At 41.1% G+C, this 23,515-nt stretch overlaps 1 protein-coding gene across 1 annotated transcript; it reads left to right on the forward strand.

The window, feature by feature from the left end:
• Nucleotides 1-216: 216 nt before the first annotated feature.
• On the forward strand, nucleotides 217-23,341 carry LOC135088576 (uncharacterized). Its single transcript, XM_063983428.1, has 22 exons — nucleotides 217-1,524; nucleotides 1,792-1,947; nucleotides 2,377-2,489; nucleotides 2,571-2,724; nucleotides 2,917-3,049; nucleotides 3,443-3,573; nucleotides 3,935-4,138; nucleotides 4,258-4,401; nucleotides 4,482-4,658; nucleotides 5,011-5,158; nucleotides 5,642-5,776; nucleotides 6,305-6,512; nucleotides 10,503-10,668; nucleotides 11,732-11,893; nucleotides 11,985-13,758; nucleotides 13,905-14,103; nucleotides 14,554-14,737; nucleotides 15,091-15,269; nucleotides 16,142-16,335; nucleotides 18,643-18,837; nucleotides 18,924-20,252; nucleotides 21,355-23,341. Exons 1-22 carry the CDS (start codon nucleotides 715-717, stop codon nucleotides 21,528-21,530), a joined length of 7,071 nt encoding a protein of 2,356 aa, XP_063839498.1. The 5' UTR covers nucleotides 217-714; the 3' UTR covers nucleotides 21,531-23,341.
• The last annotated feature ends 174 nt before the right edge of the window (nucleotides 23,342-23,515 follow it).

Below are 23,515 nucleotides of genomic sequence, written 5' to 3' on the forward strand. Positions count from 1 at the left end.
ATGGACCGAATGTGGAGTCCAATCGATTATTTTTAATACCATAGACTGAAAGATTAACTGCCAACCCTGAACAAAATCAATAATGTTGCCATCGCATAAAAACACACTTGTAACTTTAACCGTATTGTTGTCAACAAGAAGGATGCATTTTCTTTGACAAATAATTATTGGTGTCATTGTAATTTCCTTGTGACACAAGAAAATGATATGCAACTGTGTGCCTTATAGCATTTAACCTATAAAGTCGTCGTATTTCTGTGACGTCTATCTCCGATTTTTGTAAACACGCTTGTCGAATACACAATTTCTATAGTTGAATAGGCTATTTATTGCGGAAGTAATGGCTTCCTAAAATTTAATTGCAGGCTTTATTATATTATTGTAATTAAATTAAACAAACAACAAATCCTAATCAATGTTTTATCAGTAAAGTTAAGTGTACCTGGTGAAAATCTGAGTTATTATCCGGCGTTTTAGCACATCCTATGTTATGCCGCGTCCCGTGAGATAGTTACAAAGAATTGTCCCAAAATAGGATTCTGTTTGTATTTGCCGAAACAACGATATAATTTATGAAACCAGTGTATATTGTCAAAGGTTTATTTATGATTTTAAGTTCTACAGTGCGATTTTGGCGATAGCAAAATCGTGGTATTACCTACGCGTAGAAGATGAATCGGATATACTTGTAGAGGTTGAGTTATTTGGATTACCATGAGTGATGCTGGAGGTACAAACTCTGTAATGAGCAAAATGACGGGGCTGCAAGAGGAGGACGGATCTGATGACTCTGTTGACAGCGATGACGATGAGACGATAGCGAGGATACAGCGAGCTCACTTCGCTCAGACGGCTGCTATGAATGCTCGAAGACGAGCGGCTCCGCGTGCGAGACCTATGAGCCATAAGAGAAAAATGGAAGCTGTAAAAAATTTCCACGATTTCACGAAAAAACTGAAGAAGGACACAGGTATCACGATTCGGAGTCTAGTTGGGAATAACGTCTTGGAGTTAAGTGATTTCTCAAGTGATGATAGCAAATCTGACAGTGACGGTTTGTCAGAGGAAGAGTTTGTTGTGAACCCTAATGCTGTGCAGGAGTTAGAGGAAGACAATGAAAGCTACATAGATCCGTTTACTGGTGATATAGTTCAAGGTAAGAGTAAGCCTAAGGAACAGAAGCCACCGAGTCCACCACCTAAAGAGCCTACTCCAAAGGTGGAGCCAAAAATTGAGCCTGTAGAGGAGCCAAAGACTTTGTCGATCAGTGATATCATCAATGATGAAGGAGATTTGGATTTGACTAAGAATGTTGAGATAGCCGAGGTGGATGAAGGTGAGTTATGTCCGGACAAAACACCTGAAGACTTGTTGGACATGAAGCAAGAGGAAAGTAGCCAGGACTTTGATATTACTGAGAAGCTAAAGGAAATGGGCGAGATAAGTGTGAAGCCTGTTAAAAAGGAGGACGACGATGGCAGCACTGCTGAAGGAGAAGAGAAAAAGGAAGAAAACGAGGATGAGGTAAGAGCTTTATAGAGCCTTTCTCAATTAGAAAGCACCAAGTTATGTTTCTGTACTTATTTGTGTAACCACAATTTAATTCTTGTGCATGTAATGAACATCCATGTGGGTTCGTACTGTATTGTTAGTGTCTTCATTTATTTATTGAATCAATGTTCCAATGAATATAGAAATGAGATCTAATAATAAGGTTTAGGACATTTAGCTAATCTGTGTCTAATTATATGTGAACAAATGAAATGTACAGCTTTATAATTTCTATTTCAGAAAAAAGCAAATTCAAATGTAAATGCTTTAAATGTGCGCCGAAACATCAGAGAAGTGATGGATGAGAAAAACTTGGATGCATCTACTCTCGCTGCTCAGAGACAGGAGTCTGAGCGTTTGGCCAGGGTGCAGGAGCAGCAGAGAATCATCAGAGAGGTATTTATGTCACCATAACATTGTGAATTCCGTCAGATTATAATCTCACATAGTTAGATTACAATCTAACCTAACCTAACCCACTGTTAGTTTACAATCTTACGCGTTATTTATAAATTGACAGAGTTCACAATTTCGCGTTGACATTTACATAAAGAATTACAAAAACCCTTATTTTTTTTGTTTGTCACATTATGTATGAATAGCCTAATATTAGAAACTAATTGGAAACCACCACACAATTGTTTTTGTACCACTTTGTGTGGCTTTCCTTTTTCCATCATAACAATTTGATGGAAAATGGATTCGAAAGGTTCTTTTATTCCCCTGTCACTATCGGTCAATTGCCTTCAGGCCTTGATACTCTAATAATCTTATGATGTTTTAAATCAATCGAATTCTGATGGTGTTGACTGTTTCTTCCAACAGGTACAAAGACAAATAGCAATAAACAGACAAAACAAAATCCATCAGAAAACATTATCTTTACTACAAGGTGGATCATCCCTTCTAAAGAAATCTGGACAAGGACAAAAGTTAAAGTAAGTATTTATTTATGAAACACCAAGTTTGTAAATCTTTCATTAATAATAATAATATACTAATTAATATGTTTTTTCCAGTCTCCCTAATACAGTGTTAGTAAAACTGCCAACTGGTGAAGTTAAGAAGACCACTATGAAGCAAGGTCAAGTAGAAGTTACAAAAGTTGCCAAACCTTCCCCGTCAGGGTCTGCTCCACAGAAAAGACCCGATCAGAAGACTGATAAGAAAGAGGTGAGTATTCAGACAAATTATTCTGGAAATTTTATTGTCTTAGTTGATTCCTATTTTCTACCTAAGGATATACATAACAATGGGTCCGATGCTGCCTGCATTCAGTTGGTTCCTTATTAATGACGTTTTATGTCTTCTTGCATGTCATAATAGTTTTTATGTTGCATATTACAACATACTATTATATTTCAGGTTGTAGAAATAGTTGATAGTAGCAGTGGTGAGGAGTCATCATCTTCATCATCAGACTCGGACGACTGCATCATGTTGTCAGATTCTGAAGTTCCGCCTAGTCCTGAAGCTGATGAGGATCCTAATAATTCAGGTAAAAAAAGTTCATACTGTAGGCAACTTTAGTTGATAATTAATTACTTTATGAAAATTTTATTTATAGGATTTTTTATGTACTTACCACTATACTATCCATCAATGCCTATTAAGCTTCGAGAAAACAACACAACAGACAGTTGTGGTAACCCATCCATTTGCAAATTACATACATAGCCTACACACATACATTTAAATAGAGTCTGCTGCTTATGCTAAAGTTTTGAACTAGAATATATCATACTTTAACTTGAGGATTGGATTAACTACCCAAGTGTCTTTATGTGAAAGAACCATGTTTGTATTATGTCTCTCAAACCCTATTTACACTATTATTGTATCTGCATACGAACTTCTGATTCAAGCATTAACTCCATATTTTATTGTTTAGGTCTGCATGTGAATGATGCATATAACATTCCCGACGAGCAAGGTCGAGTGTTGATCAACATCGGTCATCCTGAAACGGAAGAGGACATATTTGTCGCGCCACAAATCGCCAGGATCATAAAGCCACATCAGGTACTTACACCTCTGTTATAAAATATTTTATTATACTTTATTATTTCTATTTAAACATTAGGGCCTATAAGAGTCGACACACGCCCTTAAAAAACATCGTATGCATAGGCCCTTAGATAAAGTTCAAGTTTCATGTGCCTAGTTCCACAATACAGAATAAAACCATTAAATTCTTAGGCTTTAAATTTGACTAACGTCAAAAATCTGTCAAACTTCATACAAAAAGCACCAATTATCGTCATAGTTACCGTTAAAGTTAGGTCACGGTAATTAGGTGGTGCAACTCAGCCTTAGAACTTTGTTTTATCCACTGCTTGAAACTCGTATCCGTTTTTAAAACCTATTTGTTTTTCTTCGTCAGATTGGTGGTGTGAGGTTCCTCTTTGACAATATCATAGAATCGGTGGAACGGTTTTCGAATTCGACGGGCTTCGGTTGTATACTGGCGCATTCCATGGGTCTTGGAAAAACATTGCAAATTGTGACCTTCTGTGATATATTCCTGCGACATACCAGTTCCAAGACTGTGCTGTGTATTATGCCTATCAATACTTTACAGAATTGGGTATGTATTCACAGTACATTACTTTAAACTGAATACTTATGTTGTTTGTTCATTGTGATGTTGAATAATGTGCTTTAAGTTAATATTTTTATGTTATAAACTTCTTTGATGATTACCAGGTGGCTGAATTTAATATGTGGCTCCCTCTGGATGCAACAAATAGCCCCTTGGCAGCCCATGGAGAAGTGAGGCCAAGAAATTTTCCGATTTATGTACTCAACGACAGTCATAAAACGTTGCAAATGCGTGCCAAAGTTGTTAAGGTAATTTGAATTTTATTTTTTTCATATAAAACTCATGTTACCAAGAAAATTTGATATACAACGTCTTTTTGTAATTTTAGGACTGGACCACCACTGGTGGTGTGCTTATGATAGGTTATGAGTTGTATAGACTTCTCAGTATGAAAAAGGACAAAAAACCTCGTAAGAAAAAGAAAGCTGAATTGAAAGCTGAAGCGGAGAGAGAGAAGGAAGAAAAGAAAAACGAAAAACTTGACATTGGAAATGAAGACACACAGGTAACTCAATATCTTCTTGTGATGCGTTGATTTTTGGTCGTCTAAAGCCTGCTCCGTGAGCACGTAGAATTTTGTCCAATGACCCCAAGCTACCCATCCTTATCGCTCGCGCGTAATTATGTTGCTGTCGCACTCGCACACTCACTGCGGGCGCGCGTCGCACAGTCGCGACAGCAATATAATTACGCGCGAGCGATAAGGATGGGTAGCTTGGGGTCATTGGACAAAGGAATTGTAAAATGTTGTGATGGGCACGTATTTTGATGACTGGATGTCCTTTAGTGTGACTTATCGCATTAATTTATCGAAATTATTCATGTAACCTCTCAAATCATTGGTTCCATGTTTTCAGAGTTCAGACGTAACGAATCAAACAAAAGCCTCGGAGGAGTCCAAAGACGATGCTGATGTGAAAACTGACGCAGATTTGAAAGACGATGTGAAGAAAGATGACAAGAAAGAAGATACTCCAAATGATGAGGATAAGAAGCTTTTAGATGGTAACTATAATAAATTACACAAATAACGCCCATATTCACGACGATGCTTGCTTAATCACTTAAGCAAATGCAGCAAATCGAACGCACAGCGTTGAATAGAGCTCTGTGATTGGTTCGTGTATCACCCTGTGCGTCTACGCGCTCTGTGAGACCTCATAGTAATGTTTGTAGGCGTTGAGCTCAAGTCCTTTACAGGCTGCATATAATTACGGTCGATAGATACCCGACAAAACTTGTTTCTTTCATATAAAGATACATAGCCGCTGATTTCTATCGTGGCAACACGTTGTTATTCAGAAACCGATATGATTTTTACTGCTGGAACTGCTGGAAAGAAAGTGTCACTGTATTCCTCAACAATAAGATACATCCTCTTAGTTCTCCCAATACTTGTGTTTGTAGCAGCTGCTTATCTGACGCTTTTACTGAGGTCATGGTGTATTAAATATTTTTTATTATTCATGTATACGTTTTTTTTTTCAGAAATGTACGAAGCCCTGGTAAAACCGGGTCCTGACCTGGTTATTTGCGACGAGGGCCATCGGATTAAAAACTCTCATTCCAATATTTCTTACGCGTTGAAACAAATGAGGACTAAGCGAAGAGTTGTACTCACTGGTAGGTATTTTACAGAGTTTAAGGCAATTTTAACCGCTTGAGTCCCAGACGGCATTAATTAATGTTATAACAATTGATTATCTATTGTGTCTAGATTCGCGGGCCTTGAAGGATTAATAAGCGATTTAAGGCTATGTTTTATTAATTTATTTAATGAAATGAATATGAACAGTTTTTATGATTAGGTATGTAATAACGAAAAATATGTGCGTATTGACCTAGTATACTGATGTAACATGTTGTAAAACATGATCAGCTACATTAATTAAAGTTATGTAATACATAATATTAGTGTTGTTAATTTATAAATTATTAACTCCGTCACTCAAATTTCCTACAGACACGCAAGTTGTACATTGTTTCAACTGTTGCCATTCTACCTTTAGACCATTATGGGCCTACCCTTTATAATCTTAGGTTGTTAAATATCTACACTGGAGGTGCATAATATTATCTGTTTTGTCCCTTTCACACATTTATTTATGCTACGTAGGTTGTCACCACTTTAATTATTTAATATTTTTCCAGGATACCCATTACAAAACAACCTGCTCGAATACTGGTGCATGGTGGACTTCGTCCGTCCTAACTACCTGGGCAGCAAGACTGAATTCTGCAACATGTTCGAGCGGCCCATTCAAAACGGGCAGTGCATAGACTCCACGCCGCAGGACATACGACTCATGCGCTATAGGGCGCACGTTCTTCACTCGCTACTCGTCGGTTTCGTGCAACGGTAAGATATAATAATTTAGCCCCAGCGTGTGGGAGTTTTTAAAGGAGTCCCCTGAATCGCGGCTAAAATACCCCGATGGCTCTAGCCCACTAAATAGGCTAGTATCCTAAAAAAGTCCGTCAATTACATAATTCAAAAATATTGGACACGTATATCGATGGCTCCTACGTATACTGGCGTAAGTGAAAAAAGTAAATTTTACAGGAGAGCCATTTTAGTGGCCAGAACCATATTTTTGGGTCATATCTTCTGACCTACTAAAACGAATTTAATGAAATTTCACATTTAGCCTTAACATGTAATGCTTTTGCTACTGCTGTTATAAATTTTTATATTTTTCTTATATATTTTGAGATTTTACGCATTGCCCTTTTACGTCGTCACATTTCTATAATTTCATGTATATTGTTCAACGTAAAGAGACTTAAATGACAACATAAATATAATATTTTAAGCGATTACTCTCTTTATTTATGCATGTAATTATTTTAATTGTTATCATGTGCTATATCAATAATAAATCAGTTAGAAAAAGTTGTTTAATGTATCGTTATTGCGTTTTAACGCAAATACGCCCATATACTGTGCTCGAGATTTAGTTAGGTCTTTTAACATAATGTGTCATATTTTTAAAAATTATAAATAACTTGAAAAAATCGAACTGCCTAAGCGGGAATTGAACCCACGATGCCTTAGGCAGTTCGATTTTTTCAAGTTATTTATAATTTTCAAATTAGTTTGAGATGCGACTCTTAACGCTAAAAATTAAATAACTATATAATGTGTCATAATTTATAAATAAAACAATTTGCTAAATATTTTCATGGCTTTATTTAAGATTTGGATTATAAAAAATATGTATTTATGTAAGCAACTACTCGTATAGATTGACGAATCGTATGATTGGGCTTTATACGTGGCGTAGTTTTGCACATACGCCTATTTGCCAAAAATTTTATTTTGTATCTAATGGAAAAAAATTTTTTTTTTCTTACTGACGTTATAGATTAGAGCAAAAATGTACTACAACTTAACTAATTATTGGACTAAAGTTGACCAACTCAAAACTTACCTTCAAGGTTTAAGCGATCTGTGTGACAAAACGGATCCCAGATACTGCAAAACAACTTTAGATCAATTATCACACGAAATGGAACTTCTTGACTTTTACAACATGATTCTGTTAGCGCCGCATAAACACCTCTACGAACGGAAAAAACGAGGCTTGATCAACGGCATTGGCAGTATCGCTAACACCTTGTTTGGAGTTTTGGATCAACAATTCGCTGACAAGTACCAAAAGGACATTGAAACCTTACAAAACAATGAAAACTATTTACTTACTCTGGTAAAAAATCAAACTTCGATTGTAGAACTCGAAAACAAGGTGCTAAAGAAAACTGAAGACAACATAAATCGCCAAGTCTCCATGATGGAAGGCTACATGAACCAAACTGACACCAACTTAGCCAAGATCGAATCAACTATGGAAGCCATGATGGCCACTAGTTACTTCAACTCAGCGTCACTGACGGCATATTTACTCATAAAAAATATGCGAGTTATGCAAGACATGCTATTCGACACGCTCACAGACGTCTATAAAGGACATATGGACGTGCACTTACTTACTCCAGTAAACCTGATTGACCAACTTAATGACATTTCTGGAAAATTGCCGAAATCATTAACCTTACCTGTGGAAAACATAAGAGAAGACATCAAAACAGTCTACAAACTACTGTACGCAAAAGCAAGAGTTACTTCAGATTACTTTTTGTTTGAAGTTCACATTCCACTCACTTCAGACGAAGATTTCCTCATCTACAAGATGATTCCACTGCCTGTCAAGACTGAAAAGGGTACAACAATTATAAACTTGCAATCTCAATACATTGCTGTCAACTTCCACAAGAACACCTACATATCTGTTACAGAAACTGATTTGAAGTTGTGTACTCAAGTCAAAACAGATAATTACTTATGTTATAAAAATGTGCCTATTTTCAACTTGCATAACTACAATGCTCCGTGCGAGGCTAAGTTATTGAGTCACAGCTCGGGGACAACTTGTGACGTCAGGCCAGCGTCGTGCAATGACGCCTGGATCGAATTACACGAACCGAACAGCTGGCTGGCCGTTTGCTGCGAGGCTTGCACTTTGCGCACGGTTTGCAACTTTGACGTGACGTCGCACTCTATGACGTCATCTGGAATAATAAACCTAGCGCAAGGATGTGTATTACAATCCAAGGACTTCACTATTCACTCGCACAATGAGTACAACAGCAAAATTATTAACATCGACCACTACTCCGAAATCCCAACTCTCAACTCTACGGCAAACAACATTATCCAATTAACTCGCCATAATGTGTCATGGAAAGTACTCCGAGAAACACATGATACTGAACTTCAAGAAATTGACGAGCGACTACATTCTCTGCACGAAAACGAAGTTTTACCCACAACCATTTCCAATCACGACATTCATCAATACACCATATGCTATGCACTCCTCAGTGCCGCAATAATTGGAATGAGTGTATGGATTACCAGAAAACTTGTCAACTATTACCGTATCAAGCACAACGGCATAACAACTCATACAAATGAAGCATTTGAACTGGAAGAAATGAAGACACACTACGGGGTGGGTCAAGAACACACAGCCCCAGCCCAGCCGCCGGCGCCGCGCCCCCGCGAGTCCCGGCCTCCAACGCCTGCTACTGCGGCACCAAAGAAGAACCACGTTACTTTTACTTTTGACAATTAGTATTTAAAAAATTGTTTGCTTTGTAATGGCATATCTTAATCTTGATAGTTATATTTCCTAGTTCATCTTATTTTCTTTTCGGGTTGCCAATATGTACGGGCAAGCCATCGTACATTGCACTTACTTTTCCGCTTACGTTTGCGTCCCACTTTCTGGGCGCGCGTTAGTTACTATTTTAAGTATTTTTCTTTATTATAACTCAGTACGTCAACAACCATCCCACGTAACACTACTACTCAAGAAAAGATTTGCCACGATAACTCTGTCAGTATTTTACTACAATATAAACTTTAAACTTTGGAGATCTTTTCTTCTCGACGTGCTCTTCAACTCTACTTCAACTAACTTCAACTCTACTTAGATAAATGTATGGCCCTACAAACTATACAAAATCATTGCTTAAATAATTGGAAAAAGGCGTAAGCGGCAGTTTCGCCTTTATACGTAGGAGCCATCGATATTTGTTAATCAAACAAATAATTACGTTTGATGCGGTGAAGTTCCGATTGACGTCACAAAGTGCAACACTTTGTGACGTGGCATATTTCGTCGTTTAGGATAATATAAGGTCACCTCCAAAAGACAGACGAAATTTTAATAGGGCATCTACAGTAGGCGCGCGAGTTCATGTCCATCGGGGCCTTACTTACTTATTTATTTACTTATACTTACTTATAAGTTGCAAAAAATATGGAATAAGTAGATAAGGTTGACCTACTTAATTGGTAATAATTATCGATATCGACATTAGCATAATTAGTTACGTAACAGCACTACCGCATCCTCAGGATGGACATGAACTCGCGCGCCTACTGTAATTATATTATAAAAAATTGGACCCTAGCATTAAAACTAAAAAAAAATGGCTAAATTTCTGTTTTTAATTTTCCTAACAAACTAAATGTAATTTTTTTTTTTTGGTTTATCGGCCCTCTGTCATTTTCACATTATTTACATACGTGACGTCCTTGTACACGGATGCACTGTCTGGCATGATCGATGCCATGCCTCCGGACCGCACTGAGCACTTCGGGTTCACCCGACATAACATCAAAAAATCTCGAAAACTAGCATTCTAAAAATATGGCTGTATTATCTAAAACGAATTAATTTAAGATGTTTTATTTGTCCCTTAAATCTCGTCTGTCTTTTGGAGGTGACCTTACATACATAATTTCAAATACATAAACCGTTTAATCTCTTTATGTAAACAGGAGATCACACGCAGTGCTGCAGTCAACACTACCGCAGAAGGAAGAATATGTGCTCTTAGTGCGCATGACGCCTCTACAAAGGAAACTATACGACCGGTTCATGAACGAAGTGGTCCGCTCTACGGCTGTGCCTAACCCTCTGAAAGCTTTCGCTATCTGTTGTAAGGTATGAAACATTTTTGAAATCATAAAACATGATCGAAATACACTCAACATCAAATAAACCGCACCTTCCGCGACGCGAACTTTAAAGATTTTCTTCTGACGCAATCATGGTACCCCAACAATATTGGTGTTATTTGAAAGCCCAATAAATATCCTTAAAGAAAAATACATTTCATTTCACAATAAATGATTAACATATACCATAAATGTGACTTGAAAATAGACCTCACTTTGGGCTCACCTCTGGGATCAATTAGACCAATTTTTATGGTTATAAAACCAAATAAAGATCTCATGTGTCCTCTATAACAGATGGATAGCGATTAATCCCAACTTAACAGTTTTATAGTCATAAAAAATGGCTATAGCGTAACTACCTATTTTTTGAAGAAGTGACTGGATCCTTGTAAAGACACATTTTTGGGGTAAAAACCTTTCCTTTCATGAAATGAAGTTTAGAACTAGGCCTTCAAATGGTACCAATGTTGGTGGGAAGTGGGGATGCATACGTTTGAAAAGTGCTTGTCGCGGGAGGTGCGATTTATTTGATGCCGAGTGTATTATAACAAAAAAGGTTTCCATGTAATATAGGGCGTGGCCAGCACCCCAAAACAAGTTACAAAACGTGACAGTTTTATATTCGATATCTCTTCATGTAGCGAAGTAGCCATGACAAAATGGCCAGACCAAGGCTAATTCGGAATCACAACTGTCAGGTATTGTCATTTGTCTAGCGGGCCAGCACTCGTTTGTGTAAATTTTAAACAACTGCTGCATCCATCCATCCATATTTTATTTTATATCGTACTAGTTTTCCGCCCGCGGCTTCGCCCGCGTGGAATTTTGTCTGTCACAGAAAAACTTTATCGCGCGCGTTCCTGTTTCAAAAACCGGGATAAAAACTATCCTATGTCCTTTCCCGGGACTCAAACTATCTCTATGCCAAATTTCATCAATTTCAATTTCATCGGTTCAGTGGTTTAGGCGTGAAAGAGAGACAGACAGACAGAGTTACTTTCGCATTTATAATATTAGTATAGATGTTAAATATTTGTAATCTACAGATATGGAATCACCCAGACGTGTTGTACAACTTCCTCAAAAAGCGGAGCGAAGTGAACGCAGCTATTGAAGAAGATTTGGACTTGGAGGAAATCGGCGGAGTGACCAAGGCCGGCCGCGCGAAAAGTAAGGCGGTGAGCACCAGAAGAGCAGCTAAACCACGGGTAAACACATATTTTTTATCAATGAATTAGTTAATTTCTATGTGTAATGTATTGCAGTTGACAATATGGCTATTTTTGTTTGTATTTGCAGGGCGCACCCAAAAAACCAGCAGCAACTATTCCGCCTAACACGACCACAGGCTCAATGGCACCTCGGCCAGACCCTGGGTCATTCAGTAACGCAGCATATCCGCCTAACGGTCCCTATGGCCCGCCCAACGCCTACCGACCTGATCAGCAATCCGGGCCCTACCCTCCCTACCCTAACTACCAAAACCCGGGCCCAGGATACTACCCACCAAACCAAGGCTACAATCAAAATTACGACAGCAACTACTACCAACAGCAACCGCCCTACGGAAATAACTACCCCAATCAATACCCACCAAATAACCCCGAGCAAGGTGGATACAACCAAAACTACTGGGGAAATGGAAACTTCTATGGAAACTCGAGCTATTACAACAACCCACAATACCCTCAAGGCAGTAACCAACAGCCGCAGGACTACAGAGCTAACCCTTCGGCTGATTTCAATAATACTCCACAGCAGTATCCACCGAATTATAACCAGACGCCCCAACATGATCAAGCGTACCCTGGGAATGCAATGCAACCGTATCAAAATAACCAAGAAGGTTATTCGGGCCAGCCGAGGCCACCATATCCAGGTTACAATCAACCGGGATACTCAGATTACAACACAAATGCTACACCAGGGAATTTTCCGCCAAATCAGCCTTCGCAAGAATATCAAAATCCATCCTACCAGGGAGGTCCCTACCCTGGCGGTTCCTCATACGGGCCTAATGCTGCACCATACAATCAGTACGAGAACCAGCCTCCGAACTACCCTGGTTATCCTAACAGTGGTCCTCCTAATCAAATGAGTAACAACATGGTGCCCCAGGCCATCAAAACTGAACCCAATGCACATGGTATGCCTCCCGCCTATCCGGCTAATGAAATTAAACCAGAACCGAGTATTGCGCAAACTTCGAACCCACCCTATGGAGATCCGAACTTCGGTTACCAGGCGAATACTTCAGCATCTGGCTTCCAAGCTGGTCAGGCTGAGAGTTCTAATGGTAGCTATCCTCCGCAATATCCCTTCCCACCTCATCTTGAAACGAAACCGCCTTTAGGAAGTGCCAGTTCTGGAAGCCCAGTGACGGCATGGCCGATAACCGAACTAAAAACAGAAGTTGACAAACTTAAAGCAGAAGAAAAACAAGAAATAAAATCCGAATCCGACGGTGAAGTGAAGATAGAAGATTTGGACACGAAGAAAATTGTAAAAGATGAGGGTAAGAAAGCGAATCATATTGAAAGTCCTTTGGCTAAGGAACCTGAAGTTCCTAAGAAGAAAGAAAAGGACGCAAAGGCAGACGCAGCGAAAAGCGACGCGTCCGAGTCTGAAAATGAGCCTCCTAGACGGGGAAGGCCAAGAAAGGGGAAGGAAGGTAAAAAACCAGCGGAGAAGAAAGGCAGGGGTCGTCCGAAAGCGAAAGGAAGGAAAGACCGAAAGACCTCGAAAGAAAAAAATAACGATGACTCGGAGTCAGAAGAGAGTGAAAAGGAAGAAAAACCGAATCGAGAGGAAGAACTTGCGATGGTGAAGAAAGCTGAAGAAATGACCTACGATTGGGCAGCTGATCTGTTGAAAGATTACATACCCGGGGTCATAGAGAACTCTGCTAAGATGGAGTTGTTCTTTTACATACTGAATGAAAGCATCAAAATGGGCGATAGGTTACTTCTTTTCAGCCAAAGTTTGTTCACCCTGAATTTAATTGAAGACTTCTTAGAACGAAATTACATTCCCGGGACTAACTGCTTATGGGAGAGAAATACCAATTACTATCGTAAGTAGTGATTGCATAATTATTACGTAAAACTTGTAGGACAATGACAAAAAAGAAAGTTTTCAGAATAAAGACTTATGTAATGTGAACTCATATATAAAGCGTTTATGTATTCATTATTGTATTAAAAATTTCGTTATTTCCAGGACTGGACGGCTCAACACACGCGTTAGAACGCGAGAAGTTGATAAATGAGTTCAACGCGAACCCACACGTTTACTTGTTCCTTGTGTCGACGCGCGCCGGCTCGCTCGGTATTAACCTCGTGGGCGCCAATCGAGTCATCGTGTTCGACGCCAGTTGGAACCCTTGCCACGACACGCAGGCTGTGTGTCGAGTGTACAGGTATGTTAAATAGATTATCCATTATCAAAGCTGAATTTGAGCTGTGTTCCTGAATGCCTAAATCTCTGAAGTTTTCTCATTTTAGTTTAGTCGGGCACTATGTAACTGCAAGCGCTGTACACAATAATTAAATCTTTTGACTGCCGAGTTACTAAAAATATTCAATAACTATAATATTATTAGAGGTTATGTGTTCCCCGCGTGGCGTTTACCGTGTTAACCCTCTCTGTACAGATTAGGTTCCACCGTAGTAGTTATAGGATCTACTTCTTTCCCATATTTGCATTACTATAACGCTACTACTTAATTATTTATTTACGGTTTACTACTACTGTAAACCTCACTGACTTACAGTAGTAGTGAAGTCGTCAACTTCTTCCATCATTCTGATTGTTTGATATTATTTCGGTGGCTCATCTTATCATATAAATTACCAACCCACATTTTCAGATACGGCCAAAAGAAGCCATGCTTCGTATACCGGTTCGTGATGGACTGGTGCCTCGAGAAGAAGATCTATGACAGACAGATCAACAAGCAAGGCATGGCCGATCGCGTGGTCGACGAGTGCAACCCAGACGCGGTGCTATCGATGAAGGAAATCACCAATCTGTGCTTCGATAATGATGAGAAGGTATGTTTTTGTCTGCAGCTTTTTTCAATATTTAGAAAGAGACCAAGAAAAACTAAAGCATACTTTTTTTCATAACAGTGACTACTAAATTCTAAACATTTATTCATTATTCTTCCAGTAGATATCGTAAAAAGCGATTCAGTTACAAATATCCATACATCAGGCCTTCCCAACCTGGCTAGCGTGGCCACTCCATTAGGCCAATTCCTCCATTTGACTCGAATAATTTAGAGATGGTTGTGCTCCTGCAGAAATGACCTAATGATTTATTAATTAGCTAAAAAAGTGCAGTGGTCAAACCATTATTTTGTCTTTTTTCATTATATTTTAAATGTTAAACATGATATTTCTAGGAGTCCGAAGCGAAAGACTTGTCCGAGTACAAAGACAAGTACCTGGACGTGTTGATGCAAGGCATCATAACGCAGCTGTGGAAGTCTCTTAGTAAGGAACCCTTCCAACACGAGTCCCTATTGGTTGATAGAAAGGAGAAGAAGCTATCTAGTGCTGAGAAGCGATTGGCGCAGCGAGGGTGAGCAAAATATTATTATTTTACAATAGTTAGGTAGCATTGAATGTGATAGATCTAATTTCATAAATAAAACACTGAACACTCAACTTGCATTTATGTTTCTATAATAATTTTAAACAAAGTTATTTAGTCCTACTATCCTAGTAATATTATAAATGTGAAAGTTTGTGTGGATGTCTGGATGTTTGTTACTCTTTCACGCAAAAACTACTGAACGGATTTTGATGAAACTTTACAGTATTATTGTTTATAACCCAGGATAACGGCTATAATTTATGACGATTTGTGAAAAACGAAATTTCACGCGGGTGAAGCCGCGGGCAAAAGTTAGTATTAAATACGCATACGATTACCGCGCACGCTATTTTGGAGTTTATTCCTGGGTTGTCATTTGTCATTCCTAACCTGCGTGGCACTGGATAGCAGCCCTTTGGCCATTGTGTATTACAAAACTAATTATTTAAACATACAGTTTTTTTTACAGTAAATAGCATTTTTAATTGCAAATTCTTTCAGTAAAGATGACACGATTTTTAAGCTTGGATAATGTCACGTCAAGTTTTAATTGTAGTACATGCGATTTTGTAAAAAATGTCATATCAATGAGGGCTATCGTTTTAGCGCTCACCAGTTTGTGCCACTGTAGAGTAAGGTCCTGTCACTTGCTAGTAGCGAAGACAGTGGCACCAACTGGTGAGTGCTAAAGTTGTAGGAGGACTATCGCATTTGCACTCATCAAGATGGCGCCACTGTTGAGTAAGGTCCTGTCAATCGCCAGGGGTGCCAACTATTAAGTATAAAAACGATAGCCCTAATTTTGTCCGTAACTGTCATTTTGCCAATAAAAGCACTTTGACCGTCCAATACTCCAGATACGAGCTAGAAAAGAAGGCGGCGCTTGCACCGAAGCCGACCACAGCGTACCGCACCGTGCGCACGGCCGACGGCAGCCTCGTGCAGCGGCCCGTGGCCTCCGTGCGGCCCATGCAGCACGGCGCGCGCTGGATCCCCGCCGACGTGTGGCGCCGCCAGGGCATGTCGGCGCAGGAGATGACGCTGCCGCTCGGTAACTACCGACACATCCACACTCGTGTCACAAGCGAGCCCGCCGCAGCCTCGTGCAGCGGCCCGTGGCCTCCGTGCGGCCCATGCAGCACGGCGCGCGCTGGATCCCCGCCGACGTGTGGCGCCGCCAGGGCATGTCGGCGCAGGAGATGACGCTGCCGCTCGGTAACTACCGACACATCCACACTCGTGTCACAAGCGAGCCCGCCGCAGCCTCGTGCAGCGGCCCGTGGCCTCCGTGCGGCCCATGCAGCACGGCGCGCGCTGGATCCCCGCCGACGTGTGGCGCCGCCAGGGCATGTCGGCGCAGGAGATGACGCTGCCGCTCGGTAACTACCGACACATCCACACTCGTGTCACAAGCGAGCCCGCCGCAGCCTCGTGCAGCGGCCCGTGGCCTCCGTGCGGCCCATGCAGCACGGCGCGCGCTGGATCCCCGCCGACGTGTGGCGCCGCCAGGGCATGTCGGCGCAGGAGATGACGCTGCCGCTCGGTAACTACCGACACATCCACACTCGTGTCACAAGCGAGCCCGCCGCAGCCTCGTGCAGCGGCCCGTGGCCTCCGTGCGGCCCATGCAGCACGGCGCGCGCTGGATCCCCGCCGACGTGTGGCGCCGCCAGGGCATGTCGGCGCAGGAGATGACGCTGCCGCTCGGTAACTACCGACACATCCACACTCGTGTCACAAGCGAGCCCGCCGCAGCCTCGTGCAGCGGCCCGTGGCCTCCGTGCGGCCCATGCAGCACGGCGCGCGCTGGATCCCCGCCGACGTGTGGCGCCGCCAGGGCATGTCGGCGCAGGAGATGACGCTGCCGCTCGGTAACTACCGACACATCTACATTCATGTCACAAGTCTCGAGGCGTCGAGTCCTATTTTTGAAGCCTCGAGGCGGAATGGCAAGGCTCAGTAAGCTCGATAGGCTCGGTGCCCCGAGCTTAGCCGAGCTGCGAGCTCTCTGAGCCATGCCTCGAGGCTTTAAAAGAGCTCGAGCCTTGAAAAGAGCTCGAACCTTCAAAAGAGCTCAAACAAATAAAAAAACATCACCTACGTTGATTTTAATTATGAGATTTTTAAAATGGACCTATATTTTATTTTGTTAAGAAAAGTTATTATTCTAATTGTTTGTAGTCATTATTTCATTTGTGCCCTTTTGTGAAAAACGTTTTTCAAATATGTATTTTATTGTGGTATCAGAATTTCTGCAGTTTTATTTAATAGGTCGATCTTAACACAAAAGTTAACTGGGCTTTCAAAAAGGCTCGAGCTCTGCGAAAGACTCCAAGCTTCATATAAACGAGACGAGCCCCGAAAAAGGCTTGAAATCAAAAAAGACTTCCGAGTCGTTGAGCTTCATACGGCTCTCGGCAAAAGGACTCGGAAGCCTCGAGCCTTGTACATCACTAGTCACAAGCGAAGCCCACCATAGGATCGCACCGTGCGCACAGCGGACGGCAGCCTCATCATCACCTACACCAGAGGTTTTCAAAGTGTGCGCCGTAGCGACCTGGTGCGCCGTCGAAAGTAAAGAGGGGCGCCGTGAGTCAATCCTTTACGTCGCGTTGCTTGAGAGCCAATCTGGCGAAATCCTCGTATACATCGATAACGTAGTAATTCTGAGTAAGACCTTAGATCGTGGCTTTGTTCTCTTGCGCGATGTTCTCTTATCTATACCCTACCTCACCCGCCCGTCTTTCGACTTTATCTTTTCAAAGGGTAGGGCGCCGCGACAAACTACTAAGTATGTAGTTGCGCCGCGGGATGAAAAAGATTGGGAACCCCTGATCTACACTAATGTTAGCTAATGTTCGAATCTAAACTTCGAACTTCTCCAATGTTCTCCTGATGAAATTGCGGGTCCAATGTCAGTTTAATTTTCCCCCGGGACAAACTTGACCTTCACTGGTGGAGTTTTTATTGGCGGTCAAGCTGTAGATCCTGGCTACACAGGAGTTGAGAGGTCCCGTTTTAATGTTATAATCAGGAAATATTTGATCCTTTGTTTGCATTGAATAGTCTCCGAAAATACTGGACCGATCTAAAAATTCTTTCACCGTTAATATTCTAAATCACTGATGAACATAAAGTATATAAGGTCGTCCACTGATGTACAAATGCCTACGGTTCACGCTTGTACCCTGGTAATGGTAGGAACGAGAGGTGGGAGTAGTCCCGTGACTCGTACTCTTTTAACTTCTCCTATTTATTTCTTCATTCCTTACGTTCCAAGAGTTTAGGTTTAACTAGTAAATGATCGTTTTATTATAACTTCTATAATTCGATGTTAATACTTACCTTTTTTCTATAGATGTGGTGATACCAACCAACTCTGCCGAGAAGACTAACATAGTGCTGAAAGCGGGTCAGCGGGTGATGGTGCTGAAGTCGCCTAAGGGCATCTACATGCAACTGGAGTCGGGCAAAATCATCGCTATCAAGACCTCCTTCAAGGGCATGGGTCAGAAGGGCGGAGATAACAAGGACAGTCCTGTAGGAAAGAAAGGTATGTAAAAACTACATTTTATAATACTTAACATTTTCGTGTTGTGCCTTAAAATTATAATAATTTTGTTTTTTTTTTCATTGCAGTATTAGGCAGTAGACCGTCATCTACAAACATACCAGGCTCACTCAAGAACAATTCGGCTATCACAATTACCTCTAAAGTAGGCCCTAGACCAGGCTATCAAAGAGTGATGTCAAGACCAATTGGCCACAACAAAATGGTGCGTCCGATGTTGCCAGGACAGAAAATAGCTGAAATCAGAAACAGATTGGGCGACCTGAGAGGATTTTCTAATATGCGGCCTAGATCACCAGTCAATCCGGGACGACTGTTGCGACCTACTCTCCCAGGGTCGGTCAGTATAACCAAGATACCCAAAGAAATTAAAAAGTCTGATACAGAACAGAACAGTGACTCCAACGCTACAAAAATGGACATAGATTCTGAAGATGATACTCAGGTTTTGGACAGTGATGAGGAAGAATCAAATAGTAAGAATAATACAAAACCATCATCCAAATCCAAGCCTCAAGATAGTGTTAGTAAACAATCGAATAAAAACGGATCAAGTGCATCTGTGAATAAAGAAACGCCAACAAGTGAAAGTGAGCAAAAATCAAATGAACCTCTTGTGCTAACAACTGATGAAAAATTGCCTACAGAGGAGGCCTTAGAAAATATAAATACAAATAAAATGAGTGAAGATAACGCTCCCGAATCTAGCAGTATGGCGCCGCAACAGCCCACAATGGAGCAACTAGACTCGCACGGCATGGAGCCTGTGGAGAGAAAGATCAATTTGTTAAAGAACTACAGGCATCAACGTCCCGGTAGTCGACCGCAGACGGAATCCTCCTTGACTCAATTAGAAAGAACTGCCAGTACACTAACGAAGGAAAGCTTGCCCGATTTCCGCAGAAATTTGGACGACATAACGCAGTCGTACTCGCCGAACAGCGAGGAGAGACCAGGGAAGAGCAAGAAGAAGAAATCTCCGAGCAAACCGGACGCGATCGAATCTCAAATTAGCGAAAGGCAGCCCGCGGCTGGCGCGGGGATGTCGCACAGCGTGTCCAGTTTGCTCGGGCCCACGAGTAACAACGTGCCGAAGCCGAGAAAGCCCGAGCAGACGGCCCCGGTGGCGCCGATAGAGAGTTCTGGGTCCCAGAGGTTGATGAGTCGGCCGCCTATGGGGCTGTCTCCCGAAGCGGGACTGGTGGGAATGTCGTACCCGCACGGTGGGCACGTGATTCCTGGGAAGCCGCAGCCTCTGCCCGCGGGCATGGGTCACGAGGCGCCCGGGCTGCCCGGCCCGATGCCTGGCATGCCGCATCCGCAAGCACCTATGGCCCCCGGCCAGCCTTATCCAACTGCCAACGCTCCGCCTGATGCTCCTTATGGCCAATATCCTGGTAAGTTAAAATATATATTTTAGTTGTATAGATACTCGATTATAATACAGAGTATTGGTAATAACATTCTAATACAGGGCTATAACAGGCTTTTTTCCTGAATAACACCAAAGATTTAAATTTTACTGACTAGACAACCTGTTTCCCCTGTGCAGTTACCTAAAATAATCCGTGGGCTTGCACCACATCTAATTTCGTTTGCTCGCAATCGACATAATCTGATACTTATCAGCTAGTTTAGACTTTTGATACTCGATTATAACTTAGATGCGCAATAAAGCAGCATGGTAAAGTCGATAGAAGTCTTTGAATATTGTAATGTCATCACCATCATCTCAGCCATAGGACGTCCACTGCTGAACATAGGCCTCCCCCAATGCTTTCCATGTTGCCCGGTTGGTAGCGGCCTGCGTCCAGCGCCTTCCTACTGCTACCTTTATGATGTCGTCGGTCCTTGTGGGTGGACGTCTCACGCTGCGTTTTCCGGTACGCGGCCTCCACTCCAGAACCTTGATGCCCCATCGGCCGTCAGTTCTGCGTACTACGTGCCCTGCCCGTTGCCACTTCAGCTTGCTATTCCGTCGGGCTATGTCAGCGACTTTAGTTCGTTCACGGATCTCATTTCTGATTTGAATATTGTAATATAAATTTTACTTACCATTTGTGTTTATTACCACGGGACTATTCCCACCTCTCGTTCCCACCACTGCAACTCCTGTGTAGCCAGGATCTACAGCTTGACCGCCACAAAAACCCAACCAATGAAGGTCAAGTTTGTCGCGGGGGAAAGTTAAACTGTCATTGGACCCGCAACGAAATTAATCAGAAGAACATAGGAGGAGTTCGAAATTAAGGTTCGACTTCCCTCCATTGCAAAGCAGATGACAGGTGATAAAGGTTTAAGAAAAGATTATCACCACGGACAATAAATATCAATTAAGGGGGCCTGTCTTATGAGCAATTAGCAACTACCTGCCAATAATATTTTTCACAAAATCCATTTGACATTTTTCCTCGTCGCGACAAGATCGGTGTAATAAATTGCGGAAACAGATGTATGTTGTGTTGAATTAAGCATTATATCAATTGTGTTTGTTAGCAGGGTACGGGATGGGCTACGGGGCGTACCCCAATCCGGCTTACTACGGTGGCTACGGCGGCGCGGGGTACTACGGCTACGGGCCGGCCGGCGCCGCGCCGCCATACGCCGCCCCGGGGCCCGCGCCCGCGCCCGCGCCTGCCCCCGATTCCTACCTGCCCCCCAACCCCCAGTGGTAACGAGGGGCGCCGACATGACTTGAGCGTAGTGTAGTGTGGCTTTAAAACCTTGACGACCGCTAAAATGTGCTCGAGTGTTGACCTATTTAGGTCGAAGAATGGCTACGTGTGAAGTGTTCGGTGTGGGTTAAATGTTCACGGTCACTCGTGAAACTAACGATGAATTATCCTATCGCTCTGACTCGGAATTATCTCCTACTTCATAAGATAAAAACATGTTATGCGTCTCGTTGTAGTGATGGGACGTCGTAAGTAATTGATTCGTTTAAGTACTTACTAATGTTCGAAGTAAATTAGAGCGCTATAAGTGTACGCGATTACTTTCTTATATACGAATTCGAATATTATTGTGAATAAATTTTAAATTCCTTCTTATTTATATAAAATAGCCAGTGAATGTAGAAAGTACATATTCAACCCCATTATTGCGAGTGATTCGATGTTTAGTGAAATGTTTCCATTACTGTGGCTCCGGATTGGTCGATGGATGTGATAAGTTGCTGATTTAGAACTAAGTCGAGTATAGCGTGTATGGAATATTTATCAAACTAATTTTTAGCTTAGATAGGCGCCTATAGATATCTTAGAAGTTAGTTCTCATTTAACCATTCGACAGACCCGTGATATGTGTTAACTTACATAATAAGTATGTAACAAAATACTGTATGTATAGACTATTTATCTATGTTTTTCAATTCTTTCGTTTTTAAGTGATATGATCTGAGTGTGAAATTTCATTTTATATGTACTTTTGAACGTATTATTCTATTTTTTATTTGGTGTGTGACCTTAAAATCAAATGCACTTGTACTTCATTTAATTTCGTTGAACGAGACATCGCAAAAGTAAAATCCACGTGGCATATTTGACAAGTTATCTACAAATAATCTCTTTTAGTATAGGATAAACATTTAATATTACATCCCTAGTCAGTTATCTGGTAGTATTGAATAGTATTAAAATCAGCGAAATTTAAATGAAGGACAATGTTCGCGAAATGAATTCTAAGAAGAAAATAACCGCCACGTGACCAAATGTGCCGCTGACTCGTTCATGAGAAATTCATATTTTTTTCTTCTGAGCATTGTATAACTTTGCAACGAAGGCCAAGTTGGAGGTTGTTGATTGGACATAGTCTAATTTCTTATGACGACTTTTATAAGATAGCAATTTCGTGATAAAATGACCGTTGTGAATTTATAAAATTAAAAAAAAAAATGCCCGTTGCAATCACATGGTTCGGTGTATAATTGCAGCGGCGCTGGCCCGTGTGGCAACATTACTATTGTCACAATACTTAAATCTCATTTTTAGCAGCATTATTTCATTGCGTGTATACGAAGTTGGAGTTTTTAAGAGATTAAAATATAGTTTAAGATTAATTTTAAATGATTCCCTACTAGTGTTTCAAGACTTGTTTTAAAATACAATGTAATAAACGTCTTGGGCGTATGCAATATTAAAAGTATAGAACGTACATCATAACACATTGTCGTATTGCATTGATGACTTTATGAATCGATTTATGACGATTAATAACAGTCAACATATCGTCGCCAATGTGATGGCTTGTGAGAACCTACGCCAAACATAAATTCTATTGAATGAGATGATTCTAGCACACCAGACAAAAAGTAGAAGCGTTAGCGTCTTATATTTTTTTAAGCGTTTCTCTTTTTTAAATACTTTTTTCGTTTGTTGTCCTGTGTACAAATATTTCGGCATTACGAAGTGATACATTAATATGCATTTTAAATTGATCAGATATTATTGTACCGGCGATATCCAATAAAGAGATCAATAAACAGTAACTTGTCGTTTCATTATTATTTCATAAGCTATTTCCGCTAAGTGAATCGTGAAGAAACTCGCCAGAGTGTAACACAAGAATATAAAATGAAATGATAAAACTCAATCAATTTCAAAAATATCCAATCAGTGGCTTATTGACCTTGCAGTTATTTTCGAAGAAATCATTTCAGTTC

This window comes from Ostrinia nubilalis, chromosome 4, assembly GCF_963855985.1.
Source record: "Ostrinia nubilalis chromosome 4, ilOstNubi1.1, whole genome shotgun sequence".
In the NCBI taxonomy this organism is placed as follows: Eukaryota; Metazoa; Arthropoda; class Insecta; order Lepidoptera; family Crambidae; genus Ostrinia; species Ostrinia nubilalis.